The sequence below is a fragment of the Rhinatrema bivittatum genome, chromosome 9 (genome assembly GCF_901001135.1).
Source record: "Rhinatrema bivittatum chromosome 9, aRhiBiv1.1, whole genome shotgun sequence".
NCBI lineage: Eukaryota > Metazoa > Chordata > Amphibia > Gymnophiona > Rhinatrematidae > Rhinatrema > Rhinatrema bivittatum.
In genome coordinates, this window is record NC_042623.1 from 164,580,299 (window position 1) to 164,600,699 (window position 20,401).

The 20,401-nt window shown below is 48.2% G+C and overlaps 1 protein-coding gene across 1 annotated transcript in view; it reads right to left on the reverse strand.

Moving 5' to 3' along the window:
* USP40 (ubiquitin specific peptidase 40) overlaps positions 1-20,401 on the reverse strand; it is an 85,884-nt gene that overhangs the window by 21,238 nt on the left and 44,245 nt on the right. The window contains exons 9-12 of the mRNA XM_029616904.1: positions 19,675-19,820; positions 18,759-18,841; positions 13,210-13,350; positions 3,166-3,261 (exon numbers count right to left, since the gene is read on the reverse strand). Coding sequence (XP_029472764.1) covers positions 3,166-3,261; positions 13,210-13,350; positions 18,759-18,841; positions 19,675-19,820 — 466 coding nt within the window. The remainder of the gene's footprint in view (positions 1-3,165; positions 3,262-13,209; positions 13,351-18,758; positions 18,842-19,674; positions 19,821-20,401) is intronic.

Consider the following 20,401-nt stretch of genomic DNA (forward strand, 5'->3'; position numbering starts at 1 on the left):
ATCCCCAGGTAATTTAAAGCATTTGGGGGGGGGTTCGGGAGGGTGGGGGATTTAATTTAAAGGGTCGGGGTGGGTTTTAGGGGGGTTTAGTGTGCCGGTTTTCCTGCCCTCCCCCTTCCCCCGATTTACGATTTTTTAATGATAAATCGGGGGAATTGGTATTGTATCGTGGCCCTAACGATTTTTTGACGATTTAAAATATATCGGACGATATTTTAAATCGTCAAAAAAACGATTCACATCCCTAGTACAGAATAATGTCCTGCTGAATCTCCTTAGCTAGGGAGAGTTGAGGTCAGTATTCACCAGTCGGTCCTAGGGTATAAGACTGATAGGTGCAGGTTAGGTACCGGGCAAAAGATCTAGGTGCCTAACTTAAAGTTATGTGCTTAGATCGGTCTTAGTGAATGTTTTCCCCTGCTGGGCACCTAACAAATGGGTGGGCAGATAGTTAGATTTAGGATAGGAGAGAGAATTTAGAAACCTAGGGGCTGATGCAATATCATGCACCGAGCCTAGTGCACAGGTTAACAAGCTCTTGGATGGGAGTTTTGGATGTGCGTCCAAACTCCCAATCCAATAAGGGGATCAGCGCATCCAAAACACGCATCCAAACTCATGCATAGTTAATAGCGCACATCACATGTAAATTCCATGTAGATGAGGCTATTAGCTATTATCCCTTGATGCAAAAAAATTCCCGTGTGCCTGAGGCGCACTTTTAACCCATCAAACTTTATCCCTGCCCAGAACAGGTGTAAGTCTTACCATATGTCAAGGGCTCAACTTAAAAACAAAAAAACTGCTTTTCTGTGGTTTCTCCTACTTAGTATCATCGCAATACTAAGTAGGAGGAACCCCAGAAAGTAGCACCATGCAAAAAAAGAGTCTTGACGTAAAAAAAAAAAATTTCAGGGCACACAAGATATACCCAAAATATACACGCTCCAGGCAGTGTATATTGTATGTGCGTATTGTGCCAGTAAATTAGCTGCTGCAGGTTAAAATGGACGCTTATAAACTGAGAGTCTGTTTTGGTATCCTGCACGCAAAAGGCACTTAATATTAATTTATTCACTGCTTCACTTACTGCCGATTGGTCCATTCACTGTCAGATGTCAGTGAAAGGACCAATCCCCTTTCAGAAGGCTGTCCTAAAAGGGGATTAGTCCTTTCAGTAACATTTGTCAGTGAAAAGGACCAATCGGGAACAGCCCTGCCAGGGGTGGGGAGGGAGCTCTGGCCAGGCTGCTGTGGACATACAGCCACTTCTCCTGGGCGCCTGATGCAGACCACTAGAGGCACACAAATTATCCATTGTGCGTCCCTTTTAGTGCGGTAGCTCATTTGCTCCACTTTGGACGCATGTTTTTTACGCGCATGATATTGCATCGGCCCCCTAATGCTGAAAATAGCACTTTAATCTATGCAGGCAAAGCTAGGCACAGGGATAACCAGCAATCTAGGAGCTATCCCTGTGCCTCAACCCTGATGCTCCCTTCTCCTGAATTGCTATGGCTCCCTTCCTGAGCCTGATATAATAAATATCATCGTGGTCAACCCCACATTTCTGCACCATGAAGATACAGGCCACTTCCCATCATACCATGAAGATTCAGACCCCTCTCCCCACAGCAAGAATATCTAAGCTGCCAACTCTCCAAAATCTGGACTCACGATTCCGGAAGGTCTTCTTTCTTTGAGTGCAGAAGGGACATGATCCCAGTCTCGTTCCTACCAGTCCTGCTGACTGAAGCTGAATAACACATCTCATTGGTGCTGGCATGAGAGAGATCACAATTGCATCCCTCTTCCCAGTAAAAGATGATCCTTTGGATTCTAGAGGGGTGATTGCCTAGATGGTTTTGGTGTGGGGAGACTGGCCTAGAACTTAATGGTGGGTATGTGGGGGAAGAGGTCAGGGGCCTCCTGAGAATATTATATCAGGTGTTGGAAGAGGACATTGTGAATTGGGAGGAAGGAAACAACATATTGACTTGGAAGGGTCAAATTTAAGCACCCATTTTCAGTCAAGGTAGAGCAGCCTATATTTTTTCATCCAAAAATCTAGGTGTATAGGTTCGGCTGAAAATTCTCCTAAACCTAGGCGTTCAGCTTTGGCTGAAAAGTGACCCGCAGGTCTTTGAGAGATTGGTGAATGAAGTACATATTGCTCAAAGAGGTTGGTAGAATGAAGAACAAATAATCTGGGTTTTGCAGTCCAAGTCAGAGGGCAGAGGTTGGGAGCTAAGTGGTGGGTCACCAAGTCAAAGAGGTACCAGTAACAAGTGGATGAGTTGAGAGTCAAGGTGTAGATCAGCAGGGACAGCGTTTAAAATTGAGATTTGGGCAGGGGATAGCAGGGATAGGAGTTGGAATTGAAGGGTGGGTTTGAGAGACAGGGGTTAGTGGCTGAGATGTGGGTTTGGGAGTCTCATGAGGTGCAGATCTGAAGGCAGGAATTTAAGGAACTGTGCAGGGTATAGGTAATAGGGTAGTGATCTGAGAGATTGGTGGGCAGAAGTCAGAAAGTGGAGGGAGGGAGGTAAAGTATTCATGGAATCTGGTAGAGCTCATAGGGATGTGTCGTCATTTGTTTAGTGAGCACTCGTTTTTGTAGTGCGCACTCCAGCCAGTAGGTATTAAATGGGTTTTAGCACGCAGTAAAAAAAAATGTAGTGGGTGCAGAAACACAATAAAAAGAAAACTAAATGAAAAAACTCCAAAATGAAAAAGCAAAAGATTTTTGGCTGCACACTAGATCACACAGCATGTGGCTGAGAGACTGTTAGGCGTTCAATTAAGCTTTGTAATGATTTCAGTTTGAAATATATCTAACACACTCCACAATTCAGAGGGTGTAATATATTTGGCTTTCAAAAATAGTTCCTTATTCCTTAAAATATGAAATATGATTTTACTTCTAAAAATTATAATGACTCATCTAACTTTGGACAGGGTTATTTTTTTCCAAGTTTGAAGACTTAACGTTTAACTGAGCCCCAAATGGAGTTGCTTAGGTAACAAGGAAGGCAGGCAGGGCTTCGGGAGGCTGTTGGGTGGGGGGGCAGTGGCCAGGGCTTTTGGCAGATTGTTGGGTGAGAGTCAGAGGAATGGGGTTGGGAGATCGCTGGAATGAAGGAGGATCAGGAGCACGTTTCATACCTGATGTGCTTTTCTGGTCCTCTCACACTTCTGACAGTACACCATGCTGTCACCGTCCAGGACCTGGGTGCTGAAGAACACTTTAAGGGCCTCCTCCTAGGAAGAAGGAAAAGCCTCAAGTTTAGCCTCACGCAAGAATCCACACGGGCTTCAATGTCCCTCCAGCAGCATTTATTATTTCTAGGGAAGCCAAGATTCAAAGCTGTTTACGTGGGTAAAGAGCACTTTGCTCTCATTAATCTGCCGAGCACCATCTACTCTCCCACTGATGCAGCTAACAATCCGCGTGTTTTGTTCCACTGCGCGCGCACAGGCGTTCCCGGCGAGGATGGGGGGGGGGGGGGTGCTTGGGTCTGAGGAGGGAAATAACACACACGTTCCATTTTTAAACCCAGGCGAATTATTCTCCATGAAAAAAGGGGCATTCACACAAAAAACAGCTGCAGAAAGTTTCAAAGCAAAAGTAGGAGCTTTCCGCCGCTCTGAACACTGGCGCAAAATCCGCGGGTAAAAAGTGGCGCGGGCGTGATCCCAATGCAAGCAGTTTGAAAATCCCCCCCTCTCCCTAAAAAAAATGGGCAGGATTCAGGTACCTTTCTAGCAGGCTTAGAGACATGAGAGTATCTTTACAACCATGTAGTCTGAATTGAGTTCACTCTGAGGCATCCTGTCAAAACAGCTGTCCAGCAGCATAACCACGGTTTCAATACTGAACTGTCTTTACGTCATGATATGTGTCTGTTGCAGAAACAAATATTCATATTCAGGTCGATACAGTACAGTGCGCTTCGATGGAGCGCACTGTTAGCTGGCATTTGGACGCGGGTTTTGGATGCGCTAGCTTTACCCCTTATTCAGTAAGGGGTAATAGCGCATCCAAAATTTGCATCCAACCCCCCCCGAACCTAATAGAGCCATCAACATGCAAATGCATGTTGATGGCTCTATTAGGTATTCCCACGCGATTCAGAAAGCAAGATGTGCAGCCAAGCCGCACATTTTACTTTCAGAAATTATCCAAAGGTAGGCGCTAATTTCTCCGGGCACTGGGAAAGTGCACAGAAAAGCAGTAAAAACTGCTTTTCTATGCACCCTCCGACTTAATATCATGGCAATATTAAGTCGGAGGTCCCGAAAGTTTAAAAAAGTAAAAAATAAAAAAAATAAAAAATTTAAAATGGGCCCGTGGATGGTGGATTGAAAACCGGACGCTGAATTTTGCTGGCGTCCGGTTTCTGAACCCGTGGCTGTCAACGGGCTCGAGAACCAATGCTGGCAAAATTGAGCGTCGGCTGTCAAACCTGCTGACAGCCGCCGCTTCCGTCAAAAAAGAGGCGCTAGGACGCGCTAGTGTCCCTAGTGCCTCTTTTTACCGCCAGGCCTTATTTAAATAAATTAAAATACTGTATCGGCCCGATTATTAGAAAGCTGATGTTCACACCTGTCCACTGCCTGTACGAAAAGTGAGCCTTGAGAAAATCAGTACTTATAGGGACAAAAAGTTTTAGTCCAGAGAGCTGTAGGACTTCAGCTCCCCAAGTCAGCTGCCTCTCTCCTGGGAAAGCAGCTTGGAGCCAAGATTGTTAAAATGACTGGTTAATAATAAGTAGTAATTTATAATCTGATTACTTTTCCTTTTTTTTTTTTTGTAATTTAAGCTTTATTAGACTTTTTTATTTATTTATTTATATTTTATTGGCAATGAGAACAATAACATAGCCATATTCGCTTCAAATACCAAACACTGAAATGTACAATACAGCTTTTACAACCAATATCTTGCCATTCTTTTCTGGTTTTCCCCTCACCGCCCCCCCCCACCTCCCCCCCCATACCAAGCTGTCTAACTTATACTTACTCCAAGGATGGGAGCCTTGAAATTGGCTGCCTCCATCATAGCCCAAGGGAGCCCCCCAATGTCACCATGTCCATAGAACCTAGCTTCTCCTTACCTCCGTCCCCAAGAGGCCCTGTGCTGCCCCAATGCTCTCCTGGTGCTCAAAGCGCATTATACCAATGTAGAAAGGGCTCCCAAATGAGAACATGCTTTGCCACGGCATCCTGTTGTGTGGCCCTTAGGTAAAGCCACGAGTGCATAAGCCATAGCCGCTGGATAACTGACTCTGCAGCCGGCGGCCTGTCCTGCTTCCAATGGGCCGCCAGTTCCTGACGCGCCGCGCTTAGCACGTGATGCACCAACTGTCTCACCCTCCTCGGCCACTTCTCTGGAAAATCAGACAGCAAGAAGAATGCCGGTTCATGGGACACTGGCACATGTAGCATCTGTATGAGCGCCTGCCGAATCCATTTCCAGAACGAAAGGATAATGGGGCATCCCCACCAAACGTGTAAGTATGTCCCCTTTTGCGTACAGTTTCTCCAACATTGTTCAGCTTGTGCCGGGTACATTTTGTGCAATTTGGCCGGTGTCAGGTACCACCTCGTCAATACTTTGTAGTTAGTCTCCATGGTACTTGCCGATATAGTCCCTCTGGATGCCTGAAGAAAGCAAGTATTCCAATGTGCCGCCGTCCAATTCAGATTTAAGTCCTTTTCCCAGGCCTGCTGAAAACGATGACCGGTCAAGTCCTTTTCAGATAGCCAAACGTAGATATTTGAAATAGTCCCCTTTAATTCATCCCTTGTACTGCATAAGCTTTCAAACGCCGAACATTGCCTGCTTACGTTCACTCCAATATAAGGGTCCTGAAGGCAATGTCTAATCTGGATGTACCGATAATACTCCCCTCTGGGGAGGTTGTGTTTACATTGCAAGTCCTCAAAGGAGTTTATGCGAGAGTCCTGAAACAATTGTCCGTAGCGCAAGATCCCCCACCTACTCCACCGATCCAGACCAACCCCCCCTTCAAAGACCGCACATCGTTGTTGATACAGCCCAATAGGTAACAATGGAGTCACTACCTCTGTCCCCGTCAGCCTCCCCCGGCATTGACTCCAAATTTTCAACGTTACCTGCGTAAAGGGATTTGCTACCTCTTTAGGGTGCCCTTTCATTGGGAGCCCCCACACCCTCGTATGGAGAGGCATGCCCCCCCCCCCCCAGACTTTGCTCAATTTGAGCCCATAGTTTGAGACATCGCCCTGCAGCACATTCCGGTATGACCCGGAGCTGTGCCGCTTGATAATACTTAATAAAATTGGGAACCGCTAGGCCTCCTTCCTCTCTAGGGCGATTCAACACCCTCCTCGCTATTCGCGGTGGCCTTCTCCTCCAGATAAAATGGAACACCTTGGTTTGCAGTGACCGTAAAAATTTCGAGGGGACCTCTATCGGCAGCGATTGAAAAAGATACAACCATCTGGGTAATATATTCATTTTAATCACTGCCACTCTCCCCACCCATGACAGCCTATAGGGAAACCAGATATCCAGATCCCTAGTCATTTGCAGCATCAAAGGAACATAATTGAGATGAAACAACTGCCTCCAATTTGCAGACAGTGTGATCCCTAAATATTTTATTCCCTTCGTAGCCCATTTAAATGGAAATTTAGCCTTTAACGCCGGAATCTGCTCCGCCGGCACTGTTACATTCAAAATCTTGGTTTTGGTCATATTAACTTTGAATCCCGACATCCCACTAAATTTGTCCAGTTCTTGAACTAGAATCGGCAGGGTACCCTGAGGGTGAGCCACTGTAAACAGGAGATCATCTGCGAACAGCGTGACCTTAGAACAATCTCCCCCTACTTCCAGTCCCTTTATATCCCCATTTTGACGTATAATAGCAGCCAATGGTTCCATAAATAGAGCAAATAACAGAGGGGATAACGGGCACCCCTGTCTGGTTCCCCTTCCCAAGGCAAACGCTTCTGAATAATATCCATTCACTTTGACACAGGCCTTGGGATGAGTATACATTGCTCTAAGCCATTGTTGAATATTGGGACCTAAGCCCACTTTACGCAGGACCCCAAACAAAAACCCCCAGTGCACCCGGTCGAAGGCCTTTTCCGCATCCACAGCCATTAAGACCAAGGGTACCCCTCGATTCTGTGCGGCCCACATCAAATTCACTACTTTGCGAACGTTGTCCCCCGCCTGCCGGCCCTGTATGAACCCAGATTGATCGGGCTGTATAAGGGAAGGTAAGACCATATTCAAACGCCTAGCCAGCACTTTAGCTAAAATTTTTAAGTCAATATTAAGTAGGGATATCGGTCTATAGGAGCCACACAAAGTTTTGTCCTTACCCGGCTTGGGCAACACCGTGATCCCTGCCAGGCTCATGGTGTCCGGGAGAGCCGAAGTCTCAAGTATATCATTATACACCTTTTGCAATTGAGGGACCAGCAAATCCTTAAATTTTTTATAGAACAGCCCGGTAAATCCGTCCAACCCAGGGGCCTTGTGTATTTTTATACTGGTAATAGCATCAGAGATCTCCCCCCTAGTAAGTGGCATATCCAGAATTCGGATTTGATGCTCCTCTAAACTGGGTAAAGTAATTTTGATGTGATTCCTATCATGAAACTCGGGTTGATGTGATTCCTATCATGAAACCCGGGTTGATGTGATTCCTATCATGAAACTCGGTATAATAAAAATAACAAATAAAAATAAAAATAAATAAATTTTCCCAAAGTAGTCATCAATTTGTTCTGCAGTCACATCTAACTCTTCCGTATATAACTTCTGATAGAACTGGGCAAACCGGTTCCTTATTCCCGTATTTTCCATGAGAATGCCACCGTTATGGGCCTTTACTTTGAGGATGGTACTTTGTGCTATTTGTTGTTTCAGTTGCCTTGCTAGCCATTTACCCGGCTTATTACCCTCCAGAAAGTGGATCCCTCTTCTATGGTCCAGCTTATCCATAATCTCCCCATCTAATAAGGCCCGTAATTCATTACGTTTCTGATCTAACTCTCGAAGGATCCGCCATCCCCCTACTCTCTTATGGTCTCTTTCCAAGTTCCCAATGACCTTCGTCAGCTCCTGCTTATACTTCCTCTCTTCCCGCAGCTTCGCTGCTTCCCTGGCTATTAGGCGCCCCCGAATTACAGATTTAAAACAGTCCCACACCGTCCGAGAAGGGACTTCCCCATTATTATTGTTCTCAAAGTATTCTGCAATGTCTAGTCGCAGAGACTCGTAAGTTTTCACATCTGTAAGGAGCTTATCCTTGAGCCTCCAATATTTCATCCCCCTTTCTTCCTGCGTCAGTCGAAAGGTCCCAGATATTGGGGCATGATCTGACCAAACAATCTGGCCTATCTGCGACTCTTCACAGGCCACCACCCATTTCTTACTACCCAGCCACAGATCTATGCGGGAGTAAACCCCGTGCACTCTGGAGAAAAAGGTATAATCCCTATCCTTAGGATGTCGGTGTCTCCAAATATCAATGAGCCCCCAGTGCTCCATCAGGATTTTTAGCCTTTCTCTGTGCCCTTTACCTCCACCCCGCCCAGCACTGTGATCCAGACTAGGGCTCAGAGTGGTATTGAAATCCCCACCAACTAGTACTGCACCCTGAATAAAATCACTAAGTGATTGCTCCAGTTGAATAAAAAACATCCCTTGGTTTTGATTAGGGGCATAAACGTTAATGAGGGTCATCAAAATATTATCGATCTTTAACACTAGAGCAATATACCTGCCCTGTCGGTCCTTTCTAGTATCCAAAATCTCGACCCTCAGTTCTTTACTCAACATGATTCCCACCCACAAGTCTTCCTCGCCTCACAATTAGAAGCCAGAAAAACATGCGGATATGCCGCATCCCTCAACAACCGCTCATCCCGCCTCAGCAGATGTGTTTCTTGTATAAAGTAGATCTGCGCCTTTTGCGCTTTGGCATCTTTGAATAACAATTGCCTCTTCCTTGGGTGATTCAGCCCTTTCACATTCAGAGACACTATATTTAATTTAGCCATTCTGACCTCCCTCTATTAATCCTGTACTTATAAATTGAAAAGTACTCCCACCCCGTTGTTTCCTAAGCACCAACAGAGTATACCCCCATCCCCCACCCCCCTCCCCCCAACCCCTGCCACCATCCGTGAGGAACTCATCCTCACCCAAGCCATAAGAGGAATGATCCCATCCCTTGTGGCTCCATATCATAGTTTAAACATGTACATGTATTAAGCATTAAAACAGCATAAACCCCCCCCAGTGTAACCACAATCAGAGTCAACCTTTATCCCTTAACATTTTAAACCTGAACTGCCGAACCGGTCTACTATACCCCATGGGTACCTCAACCCCTGGCCAACTTGCGATCCCCATAACAACATATTTAGAGTTCCAGAACATGGATTCCCCCCCAGCACTGAATAGATTTATTCGAATACATCATATTGTCCTCCTCATCCCTCGCTGGATCCCCCCCCTTCCTTAGCAACCTCCTGACGCCGGAGCCTCTTGCCTCCCTTCCCCATTCTTTGCCAGCGGGGGATGGGAACTCCTCTCGATGACGGCTGCTCCGCTGGCTGTGATTTGACTGCAATGCCCTGTTGTCTGAGGAATTTTTCTGCGCCCTCCGGGCTCCTTGCAACACAGGAGTTTCCACTGATAGTAAACATAATGCCAAACGGATACAGCCACCGATATCGCACATTCTCCGCTCTCAGGGTTTCAGTAATATTCTTCATCGCCCTTCTTTTTTGTAACGTCACTGCAGACACATCATTGAAGATTTGTATCTCCGCTCCTTTCCACACTATACGCCCCAGGCCACGTGCTTTATTCATGATCAGTTCTTTGGTGTTAAAGTTATGCAGACAGGCCACAATGTCCCTCGGTTTGTTATTAACAGGCTTACCCAGCGCGCGGTGGGCTCTATCAATAAGAATTGGTTGCCCATACGGTTTTTCCGCTTCCGAACTCAATATGGATCTGCATATGTTTTGCACAACCTGTCCATAATCAATTGTTTCTTCCCCCTCCGGTATCCTGCGGATTCTAATATTGCAGCGGCGCTGCCGGTTTTCCAGATCTTCTAATTTAGTTAGTAAGTCCTCCGTGACCTGCTGCAAATTTTGTATATCTTTATTGTGTTGCCCAAGGGCAGTAGCCTGCTCATCCACACTTTGCTCCACCACATGTACGCGTTCTCCAAGCTCTTCTACCTCCACCCGAAGTGCCCCCATGTTTTCCTTTATTTCCAGTTTCAGTGTCTGTATAATTTCTTGTTTCATATCTTGCAACCATGTCTGCAGTTCCTGCTTAGTGGGGCTATTCTCAAGATGCACACCCAAATGAGACCCACCGGTAACAGCTGGCTCGGCTGCCACATTTTCCACTTCATCCCCCCTCGGGGCTCCTTTCTCCCCTTCCATGGATTCACTGTAGGCAAACGCTGACAAGTCTATAGTTTTCTTACGGGCTGCCATTTGCTTTGCCTTCGCTGTTCAGGTCTGCCCTAGCCTCAGGGCCCCTTTACACCTCAGCCGCCGTCTCAGTAGTCTGCATTCAAGGGCACTCTGCCTGCTGCAACTCCCCGGGGGCTTCTCTTTTACACCGGCACTCACCCACAGCCGTTCAGCTCAGACCCAGCTTGGTTAACAGTCCCAAAGTCCAAAGTTGAAAAATAGTTTACTTCCCCACTGTTGCCACTACACTCCGGGCCCCCTGGAGTCTTTAATTTAACTGTAGTTTATGGTTTCGCCTCTTCCCCGGGACTAGCCACGTGGTCCGCCGCCATTTTAGCTCCCTGTTCGTCCCGCTGAGCTCGCTCCTCCACCTCCTCTCTTCCCCTGCCTGCTGCCGATTTCGGCAAGAGAAGAACCTCCCTTCACTGCTGAAACTCCGGGGTATTTCGACGTCTCAGGTTTGATGCCGATTTGGGGGCACTAGGGAAGTGAGCTGCCGCGATCGCGGACCCCACCACGTGGTCCGCCTCCATTATGGAAAGTACTTGTCTCCCTCGGGGCTCCCTCCTCCACCGCCCCGTACTCACTGCCGGCAGACTTTTTCTCTCCGCGGTTCCTGCTATTCAAAGCCCGGGTGTTTCCCCTGCATAGCCTGCTCGTTTTATCCGGCGGGGCCCCGTTTTACAAATTATACATGCCGTTTCTCATAACTGCCACGGCGAGCTAGGCACTCAAGCTGCCATTGCCCCGGGATGACGTCACTTCCTTCAAGCTTTATTAGACTTTTAACAACCAAGTACAGATTATCAGTATGCTGACAGATATATAAAGTTATTATAATAAGACTCAAAACTTTGAGGTTCTCAGTGCACCCCATGATGTAAGAGAAAAGACAAACAGGCATGTAATAATAACTCTCATTCCCCTCCCCCTTGATCTTGGAGTTGCCCCATAAGAATTATAAGAAAAAGCAGCCATATGGAACAATCGCATAAAGAAGTCATCAAAAAGAAAGCTTTAACCAATGAGTATCTAAGTAATGAAATACATTAAAGGATTGCTTTAATTTAAAATCATATTATTCTAGGGTGGGGGTAGGTGTTAAGTGAGAGATTACTTTAAATTACTTTTTCCATTATACTTTTGACCAAATCGCAAACAGAGGCCTGACCATTCCAAAACCTTTTTAACCCTGAGTTTATGGTAAAAATCGTTGTGCCAGTGGCTCAGTGGCAGTGCTGTGCATCGCCATGTGGAGGAATCTGGATACTATTTCTTGTTCAGGTCTTCCTTTCCCTAGGCAGATGGGGGCTGAGGATGTTGCAGAAGTAGCATTCACAGCTCCTGCTGGGAGGGAGTCACGGGCGTGGTACTATGGTGACCCCTAGAGCCTGGATTTACGGCCCATGATTGCATGACCTCATCACTGCAATGACCAGGTTAGGTTAGGATTGCCAATTGGCTAGTATTTAGCCAGCTTGACTTTTTTTTTTTTTTTTTTACTCTGGACAGACCAGCTTCTGGCACATTATAATAGTTGGTAGCCAGGTCAAGATTTAAGCATAGACAGCATAAGCAGCTGCCTAGGGTGCCAAACTTTGAAGACACCAAATATCCAGGCCAACAAGGAGCCTGCAGCTTGCTCATGGGTTATATATCAACATGGCTTCAGAGAGCAAGCTGCAGACTCTTTGTTGGCCTGGATATTTGGTGTCTTCAAAGTTTGGCACCCTAGGCAGTTGCTAGGGCCTGCTCTCCCTAATCTAGTGCCTGCCACTGAACAACTTCTGCCTGCCAGGACCTTCAACAATACAGCTCTCTGCTTCAGTGAGTACCTTTCAGTCTGTCTCACCTTCAGCTTCAGCGCTCAGTGTGTACATCCGGGACCTGTCCCTGCTACACCGCGCTGCCTATCATCTACTCGAGTGTGAGACTGGTCTCTTCTGCTGAGGACCCCTGGACTACTTCACTGGGCTACCTTCACTGCTGCCCGCCCTCGGGAAGTACCATCAAGCTATACAATAAATACTACTTCTCTGTGTCTGCGTGTATAGAGTCTAACCTAGTACTGCAGTTCCTCCCGGGGCTCCTCCCCGTGGGAGTGGCCATCACCGCAGTACCCAAGAATCCACTCCAACAGCTCATAACCATAACAGCTGCATGCCTGGATTGGGAGCTGTGAACCTGTGAGGTGTTGGATGGAGATGGGTCCCCCTCACAGAAGGCAGCCTGGCGCTCCCTCCCTGCTTTCTGCTTCCCCCAGTTGAGACCTAGCCAGCACAGGTAATGGCCCTGCCCTCACCTAGGAGGGGAGCTGCTCCTCACGGCATGCATAGTTCATACTGGAGTTGCCAAGTGCTTCTGTGTGGTCTGCAGTGTGTGTATTGCTGGAAGGCAGTGCTACCTTTGGCAGATGTGCATGAGGGGGGTTGATTCTATGCAGTGCGTATGTATGGAGGGGAGGACCACTGGGGAAATATATATGGAGAGAGGGTACCGGGGAACCTGCATGGGAAGTGGCTTCTGTGTAGTGTATATGTATGATGATGATAAGGACGATGATATCAGCATTCACATTTTGAAGCTTAACGGTTTTTGTTTTTTTTAACACATTAGTAACGTACTTTCAATGAATTCTAGGAACTGTTTTTCCATTTACCATTGGTGTGCTTGAGAAATTGTCCAAATGTTTCTTTCGCTTACCAGAGAACTGTAAGGAAGATCGTTGTGCTGCAGGAGTGGCAGAGGGATAGTCAGGAGATGCTTCTCTTCCACTTCAGAGTGATCACAGGGCTTATAGAGCAGGAAATCTACGGCTGACACCGTGAACAACTTTGATATGGCCTGTAAGAAACCCCACAAAAATGGGACCTTTACTATACAGAACCTAAAGTCTAAGGATGGCGAAGCCACTTGCACAAAAATCAAACCGTTTTTGGTGCTGAAGAGCTCAGTAGATTGGATCTAAGACATTCCCAAACCTGTCCTGGGGGGCACCAGCCAGTCAGGTTTTCAGGATATCCACAATGAATGTGCATGAGATAAAATTTGCATGGTGTGGAGGTCCTGACAAACCTGACTAGCTGGGGGTCCTGCAGGACAGGATTGGGAACCACTGATCTAAGATTCAAGAAAGAACTGAAAACATGGCTGTTCATCAAAGCCTACCAAAGCTCTCACTGACACTAACTTCTCCCTCCCTCACAAGATCACAACCATCCATGTTACATGACTATACCTATAATATAAGCCATGTTCTATATTTATACCTTTGTTAACCTTGAAAAGTTAACGCTACGTAAGCTATGTTCTATATTTATACCTCTGTTACCCTTGAAAAGGTAATGTTATACTGTATGTCCTACTAATTTTGTTCTTTGATCCTTGTCTCCTACACTATTTAACACCATCCCAAATGTATCACACGAACTAACCCATACCACTAGTTGAAAACTCTGCCTATGAAAAATCACTAATCCTGTTAACCAAATGATAAAATCTGTAAACCGTTATGATGGCAATACCGAACGACGGTATATAAAACTCTATAAATAAATAAATAAATAAATAAATAAATAAACATGCATTTAGGGCTGGAATAAGAATCAGTAACTGGATAGGAATAATCTTTATCACCTCAACAGGTATCTGTTTATTGGGTAGAAAATAACCATTTGGTTCCTCACTACTTTGAAAACATTGATAAACTATGAGCTAGAAATACTAAGCTTATTACCCCAGAGACACAAAATGGGGAAAGTCTCTTTAGTACATGGGCCTCTGTATTGGCAAAAGGCTGCCAATTTCTTACCAAGACGCTCTCACCAATTCTTCTCTATTTGGTAAGACACTCCTTGTTTTTCATGGGGGAGAGTCCCTGGGAGCCCCTCCAGGATATCACTATACTAAATATTCCCTGAGGAAGGGACTTTAATCCCGAAAGCTTGCGTCTTTAAACATCAGTTATCCAAATACAGATATAATGTACTTTGTTATTTTAATTAAATAATGACACGCAACAAAACTACTGAGAAGAGAGGGCAGAAAGCACCACAACTTCCTCTAGCTAAGTAATCACATGTTTATTGGTGCTTGGCTTTATTCCATTTCTTTTGAAATATAGCTTTGTATTTTTTTTTTCGTTATAGGTATAGCACATGTGGATCTGAAAGGCTTCAGCCCTCAGGCAGCCATCTTTAGAGAGAGACTAAAAAAAAAACCCAAAACCAAAACACAGCTGCTTTGGGACACTGCTCAAAGTTTCCTGCTGAGAGATAGGCTACTGTGTCACTGTGTTCCAGTTTAAGATCAGACACTGATGCTTTCAAAACGAAACGATCAGGGCCGGTGCAAGCATATTTGGCGCTCAAGGTGAACCTTTGTTCATTCACCCCCCCCCCCCTCTCCCCCAATTTAATTACCGGCAGCAGTGGCTCCAGCAAAGCACTCCCTTCTTTGACAGTACTGGGTGTGGTAGGGCACCCTCTCTGGACATCACACTGGCAGGATTTTGCCGCCCCCCCAAAATCTTGGTGCTCTAGGTGACCGCTTAGTTTGCCTAATGGAAGCACCAGCCCTGTAAATGATCAATATATATATATAATACACTTAGCTGAAACTGGTGCCTTTCTGTTGGGGACTGGTGGGATGCATGTGTGTGTGTGCCAGCGTGCAAACGCAGCCTGCCAGCTGCTGAGGCACATACGCGCACAGCTCAGAACTCGGGGGCGTACTTGCCGAGCTAAGTGCATAGCTCGGTGTATTCGTACGTAAATAAGAATGCTGAGCTTGGACTGAGTGTGTGTGTGTGTGTGTGTGTGCTGGTGGAGCAGGGGGTTTGCAAGATGAAGATGGGAGGGGTGACTGAGTATGTCGGGGAGTGGGGGTTCTGGGCTCGGGCTGGTGAGAAGGGGTTGGAGGGTACTTGGGTAGATTGGGGAAGGGCAGAGGAGAGTTCTCAGCATGGGCTGGAGGGAGGTCAGAGTGTATACTTGGGTGGACTGGGGAGGGGGAGAGGAGAGTTTGGGGTTTGGGGCTGGGGAGGAAGGTCGAGCTGGGAAGAGAAAGATGGAGTGTCTTGAGATCGGGTGTAACAGTGAAAGAAGAGAGTCTGGACTCAGAATGGGGAGGGGGGGTCAAGTGCTTTCTTGCCTCAGCTTGGGTTGGGGGTTGGGCTGCGGAGGAGGGAGGAAAGAGTGAATAGGTACCTCCAGAGAATTTCATCAGGCATCAGCTAGTTAGAAATGTATTTAATGGTTGATCAAATCAAAGATTTTACAAGTTGAGTTTTGAGCTCTCAGTGGATAGACATTCATTGGCCATAACTGGCCTCCCAAGACAATTAAATTTTGTACGGGAAAAATCACAGAATAAACCAGTTTATTTTACATAGGTAGTTATTTTTTTATATTAAAATTGGCTTGATTACAGGTGCTCCTAGTTAGCTTTATCTCTTGTCAGCTTCTTAGCTCTGCTTCACACTATGGAAGGGGCCTGAGTTTACTGGAAGATTATAGCTCTCACACAAGTCCCTTAAATACCTGGGGAGGTGAGCTGGCGCTGTGTGATCAGCAGCTGGGGCTGCAGGGCTTGCGCTGTGTGATCAGCAGCTGGGGATACAGGACTGGCGCTATGTGATCAGCAGCTGGGGCTGCAGGGCTGGCGCTGTGTGATCAGCAGCTGGGGCTGCAGGGTTGGCGCTGTGTGATCAGCAGCTGGGGCTGCAGGGCTGGCGCTGTGTGATCAGCAGCTGGGGCTACAGGACTGGCGCTGTGTGATCAGCAGCTGGGGCTGCAGGGCTGGCGCTGTGTGATCAGCAGCTGGGGGTGCAGGGTTGGCGCTGTGTGATCAGCAGCTGGGGCTGCAGGACTGGCGCTGTGTGATCAGCAGCTGGGGCTGCAGGGCTGGCGCTGTGTGATCAGTTGGAGCTGCAGGACTGGCGCTGTGTGATCAGCAGCTGGGGGCTGCAGGGCTGGCGCTGTGTGATCAGTTGGAGCTGCAGGACTGGCGCTATGTGATCAGCAGCTGGGGCTGCAGGGCTGGCGCTGTGTGATCAGCAGCTGGGGCTGCAGGGCTGGCGCTGTGTGATCAGCAGCTGGGGCTGCAGGGTTGGCGCTGTGTGATCAGCAGCTGGGGCTGCAGGGCTGGCGCTGTGTGATCAGCAGCTGGGGCTGCAGGGCTGGCGCTGTGTGATCAGTTGGAGCTGCAGGACTGGCGCTGTGTGATCAGCAGCTGGGGCTGCAGGGCTGGCGCTGTGTGATCAGCAGCTGGGGCTGCAGGGCTGGCGCTGTGTGATCAGCAGCTGGGGCTGCAGGACTGGCGCTGTGTGATCAGCAGCTGGGGCTGCAGGACTGGCGCTATGTGATCAGCAGCTGGGGCTGCAGGGCTGGCGCTGTGTGATCAGTTGGAGCTGCAGGACTGGCGCTGTGTGATCAGCAGCTGGGGCTGCAGGGTTGGCGCTGTGTGATCAGTTGGAGCTGCAGGGCTTGCGCTGTGTGATCAGTTGGAGCTGCAGGGCTGGCGCTGTGTGATCAGCAGCTGGGGCTGCAGGGCTGGCGCTGTGTGATCAGCAGCTGGGGCTGCAGGGCTGGCGCTGTGTGATCAGTTGGAGCTGCAGGACTGGCGCTGTGTGATCAGCAGCTGGGGCTGCAGGACTGGCGCTGTGTGATCAGCAGCTGGGGCTGCAGGGCTGGCGCTGTGTGATCAGTTGGAGCTGCAGGACTGGCGCTGTGTGATCAGCAGCTGGGGCTGCAGGGCTGGCGCTGTGTGATCAGTTGGAGCTGCAGGACTGGCGCTATGTGATCAGCAGCTGGGGCTGCAGGGCTGGCGCTGTGTGATCAGCAGCTGGGGCTGCAGGGCTGGCGCTGTGTGATCAGCAGCTGGGGCTGCAGGGTTGGCGCTGTGTGATCAGCAGCTGGGGCTGCAGGGCTGGCGCTGTGTGATCAGCAGCTGGGGCTGCAGGGCTGGCGCTGTGTGATCAGTTGGAGCTGCAGGACTGGCGCTGTGTGATCAGCAGCTGGGGCTGCAGGACTGGCGCTGTGTGATCAGCAGCTGGGGCTGCAGGGCTGGCGCTGTGTGATCAGCAGCTGGGGCTGCAGGACTGGCGCTGTGTGATCAGCAGCTGGGGCTGCAGGACTGGCGCTATGTGATCAGCAGCTGGGGCTGCAGGGCTGGCGCTGTGTGAGCAGTTGGGGCTGCAGGACTGGCGCTGTGTGATCAGCAGCTGGGGCTGCAGGGTTGGCGCTGTGTGATCAGTTGGAGCTGCAGGGCTGGCGCTGTGTGATCAGTTGGAGCTGCAGGGCTGGCGCTGTGTGATCAGCAGCTGGGGCTGCAGGGCTGGCGCTGTGTGATCAGCAGCTGGGGGCTGCAGGGCTGGCGATGTGTGATCAGCAGCTGGGGCTGCAGGGCTGGCGCTGTGTGATCAGTTGGAGCTGCAGGACTGGCGCTGTGTGATCAGCAGCTGGGGCTGCAGGACTGGCGCTGTGTGATCAGCAGCTGGGGCTGCAGGGCTGGCGCTGTGTGATCAGCAGCTGGGGCTGCAGGACTAGCGCTGTGTGATCAGCAGCTGGGGCTGCAGGGCTGGCGCTGTGTGATCAGCAGCTGGGGCTGCAGGGCTGGCGCTGTGTGATCAGCAGCTGGGGCTGCAGGACTGGCGCTATGTGATCAGCAGCTGGGGCTGCAGGGCTGGCGCTGTGTGATCAGTTGGAGCTGCAGGACTGGCGCTGTGTGATCAGCAGCTGGGGCTGCAGGGTTGGCGCTGTGTGATCAGTTGGAGCTGCAGGGCTGGCGCTGTGTGATCAGTTGGAGCTGCAGGGCTGGCGCTGTGTGATCAGCAGCTGGGGCTGCAGGGCTGGCGCTGTGTGATCAGTTGGAGCTGCAGGACTGGCGCTGTGTGATCAGCAGCTGGGGCTGCAGGGCTGGCGCTGTGTGATCAGCAGCTGGGGCTGCAGGGCTGGTATGTGATCAGCTTTTGGAAGAGGATGGAGAATGGAGCCCTGGGGGCCTGTGGGAGGTTGAAGACCAAAGTACTGTAGAAACACTGAAAGAGTAACCACCTCAGTGTAGAAATATGGCAGCAGTTTTTTATGTATTTCATATATGGAAGGGAGAGATTAAATACAGAGAAGTGGAATCCGGGTCTCCAAGTATTACAGCTTTCTGCTCTCACCACTAATCTGTTACACTGCTGGCTCCTTTCTAGGGTACATTTTTTTTTATGCACTGACTTTTCATGATAGTTTATTTGTACTCACCAATTCTGATCTGCAAGCTAGCTGTGTCTTTAAAGCCTCGATGATATATCTCAGCAGCTCTTCTGCATCCAGCTGTCCATCAGCTCCACCAGGACAAAAAAAGAGAACTCTTACAATCTTAAAAAAAAAAAAAAAAGAACAACTTTTCCCTCCTCCCCCCTGCAGAAGCCCCTTCCCCCCCAAATTAGCAATATTCTGGCTCTCCGGAAGGTACACCTAATATTTTACTCAGCTTCGGGAATGGGCAAGCGGACCACAATTTGATTCAAATTAGTTTCATGGCAGAGGGGTCCTGTAGGACTCAGGTTCTCCAAGACATAATTTAGCTCTCCGCACATGGGCAGAAGATAAAAGCTAAGCCTCTCCCAAAATTGCCTGAAGCCCAGCATGGAGGAGATTGGAGTCCTCTCCACCAGCTGGTGAAAAGAAGAAAGCGACAAGCTACCGGGAGCTGCCAGATTTGTCGCAGCAGTGGGAATGCATCTCACGTGGAGCGTCTCTGAGCTGGCTGGCATGGGCCCTTGTCTTGACTAGTTTTAACATTTTTGGCCAGCTGTGTTGTTATTACACATTTTGAATTTTTAATGTGCGGTGTCACACCACCAGATTTGGCCCCTTCCACTTTTTTGCTCCTAGGGTGCAAATTTAGTGACCAAGATGGGCATCTTGAGTCAATGAAAGCAGACATTGAATGGGAAGAGTGTCAATTTCAGTCCAAGAGAACCTACAGTGGAATTATGCTTCAGCATGTCAGAGTTGGGCCTGCTCCCACTCCCAACTGAAAATATCCGAGCATCGCTCACAGGCTTGACTCAAAGCTGTCAACAGTGTCAGGAGAAGCCTGTGGACACCCCCATTTCTTGCTCATTTTAGAAAGTTTTGTACTAGTTCAGAATAATCCTTGTTTTTCATTTACCTTGAATCCCGTTTTTCTGTAAGCACATTATGAGGGGATAGCCTGACACGTAGGCCTGGTCTGTATCCCTCATCTTGCAGAAGAGCTGGTATAGCTGATGAGGTACGTTCTTTTCAGAGTCTTCAGAACCTCCACTGTCACTATGTCTTGTAAAAGAAAAACAAGTTACTACTAAAATGCTTGATTCTGACATAGCATTAACAGTTATATCTTTTAGATAGCCTCTTTTTCACCTCCTTGTGGACTAAAAATATGTTCTAGTTTTGTTTAAATGTTCAGAGCAGGGATTCTCAGCCTAGTCCTTAGGACGCATCCAGCCAGTCTGGTTTTCAGGACATTGACAATGAATATGCATGAGCTAGATTTGCATGCACTGTCTCCATTGTATGCAAATCTATCCCATGCATTTTATTTATTGATTTGCTTTTATATATATTCTGTCTTTTAGGCACTTCAAAGCAGATTGTGCCTATCCTGAAAATCCGACTGGCTGGCTGGGTCTCGAGGACTGGATTGAGAACCACTGGTTTAGAGCAGTATTCACCTTCAGTCCTCAAGGGCTGTTAATGGTTCAGATTTTCAGGATAACCCTAATAAACATGCATGAGGTAGAACTGAGGCAGTGTTCATGCAAATCTATGTAAATCTATATGATGCATATTCATGAAGGATATCCTGAAAGCCTGACCCATGTGCAGCCCTCAAGTTCTGGAAGTAAATACCATTG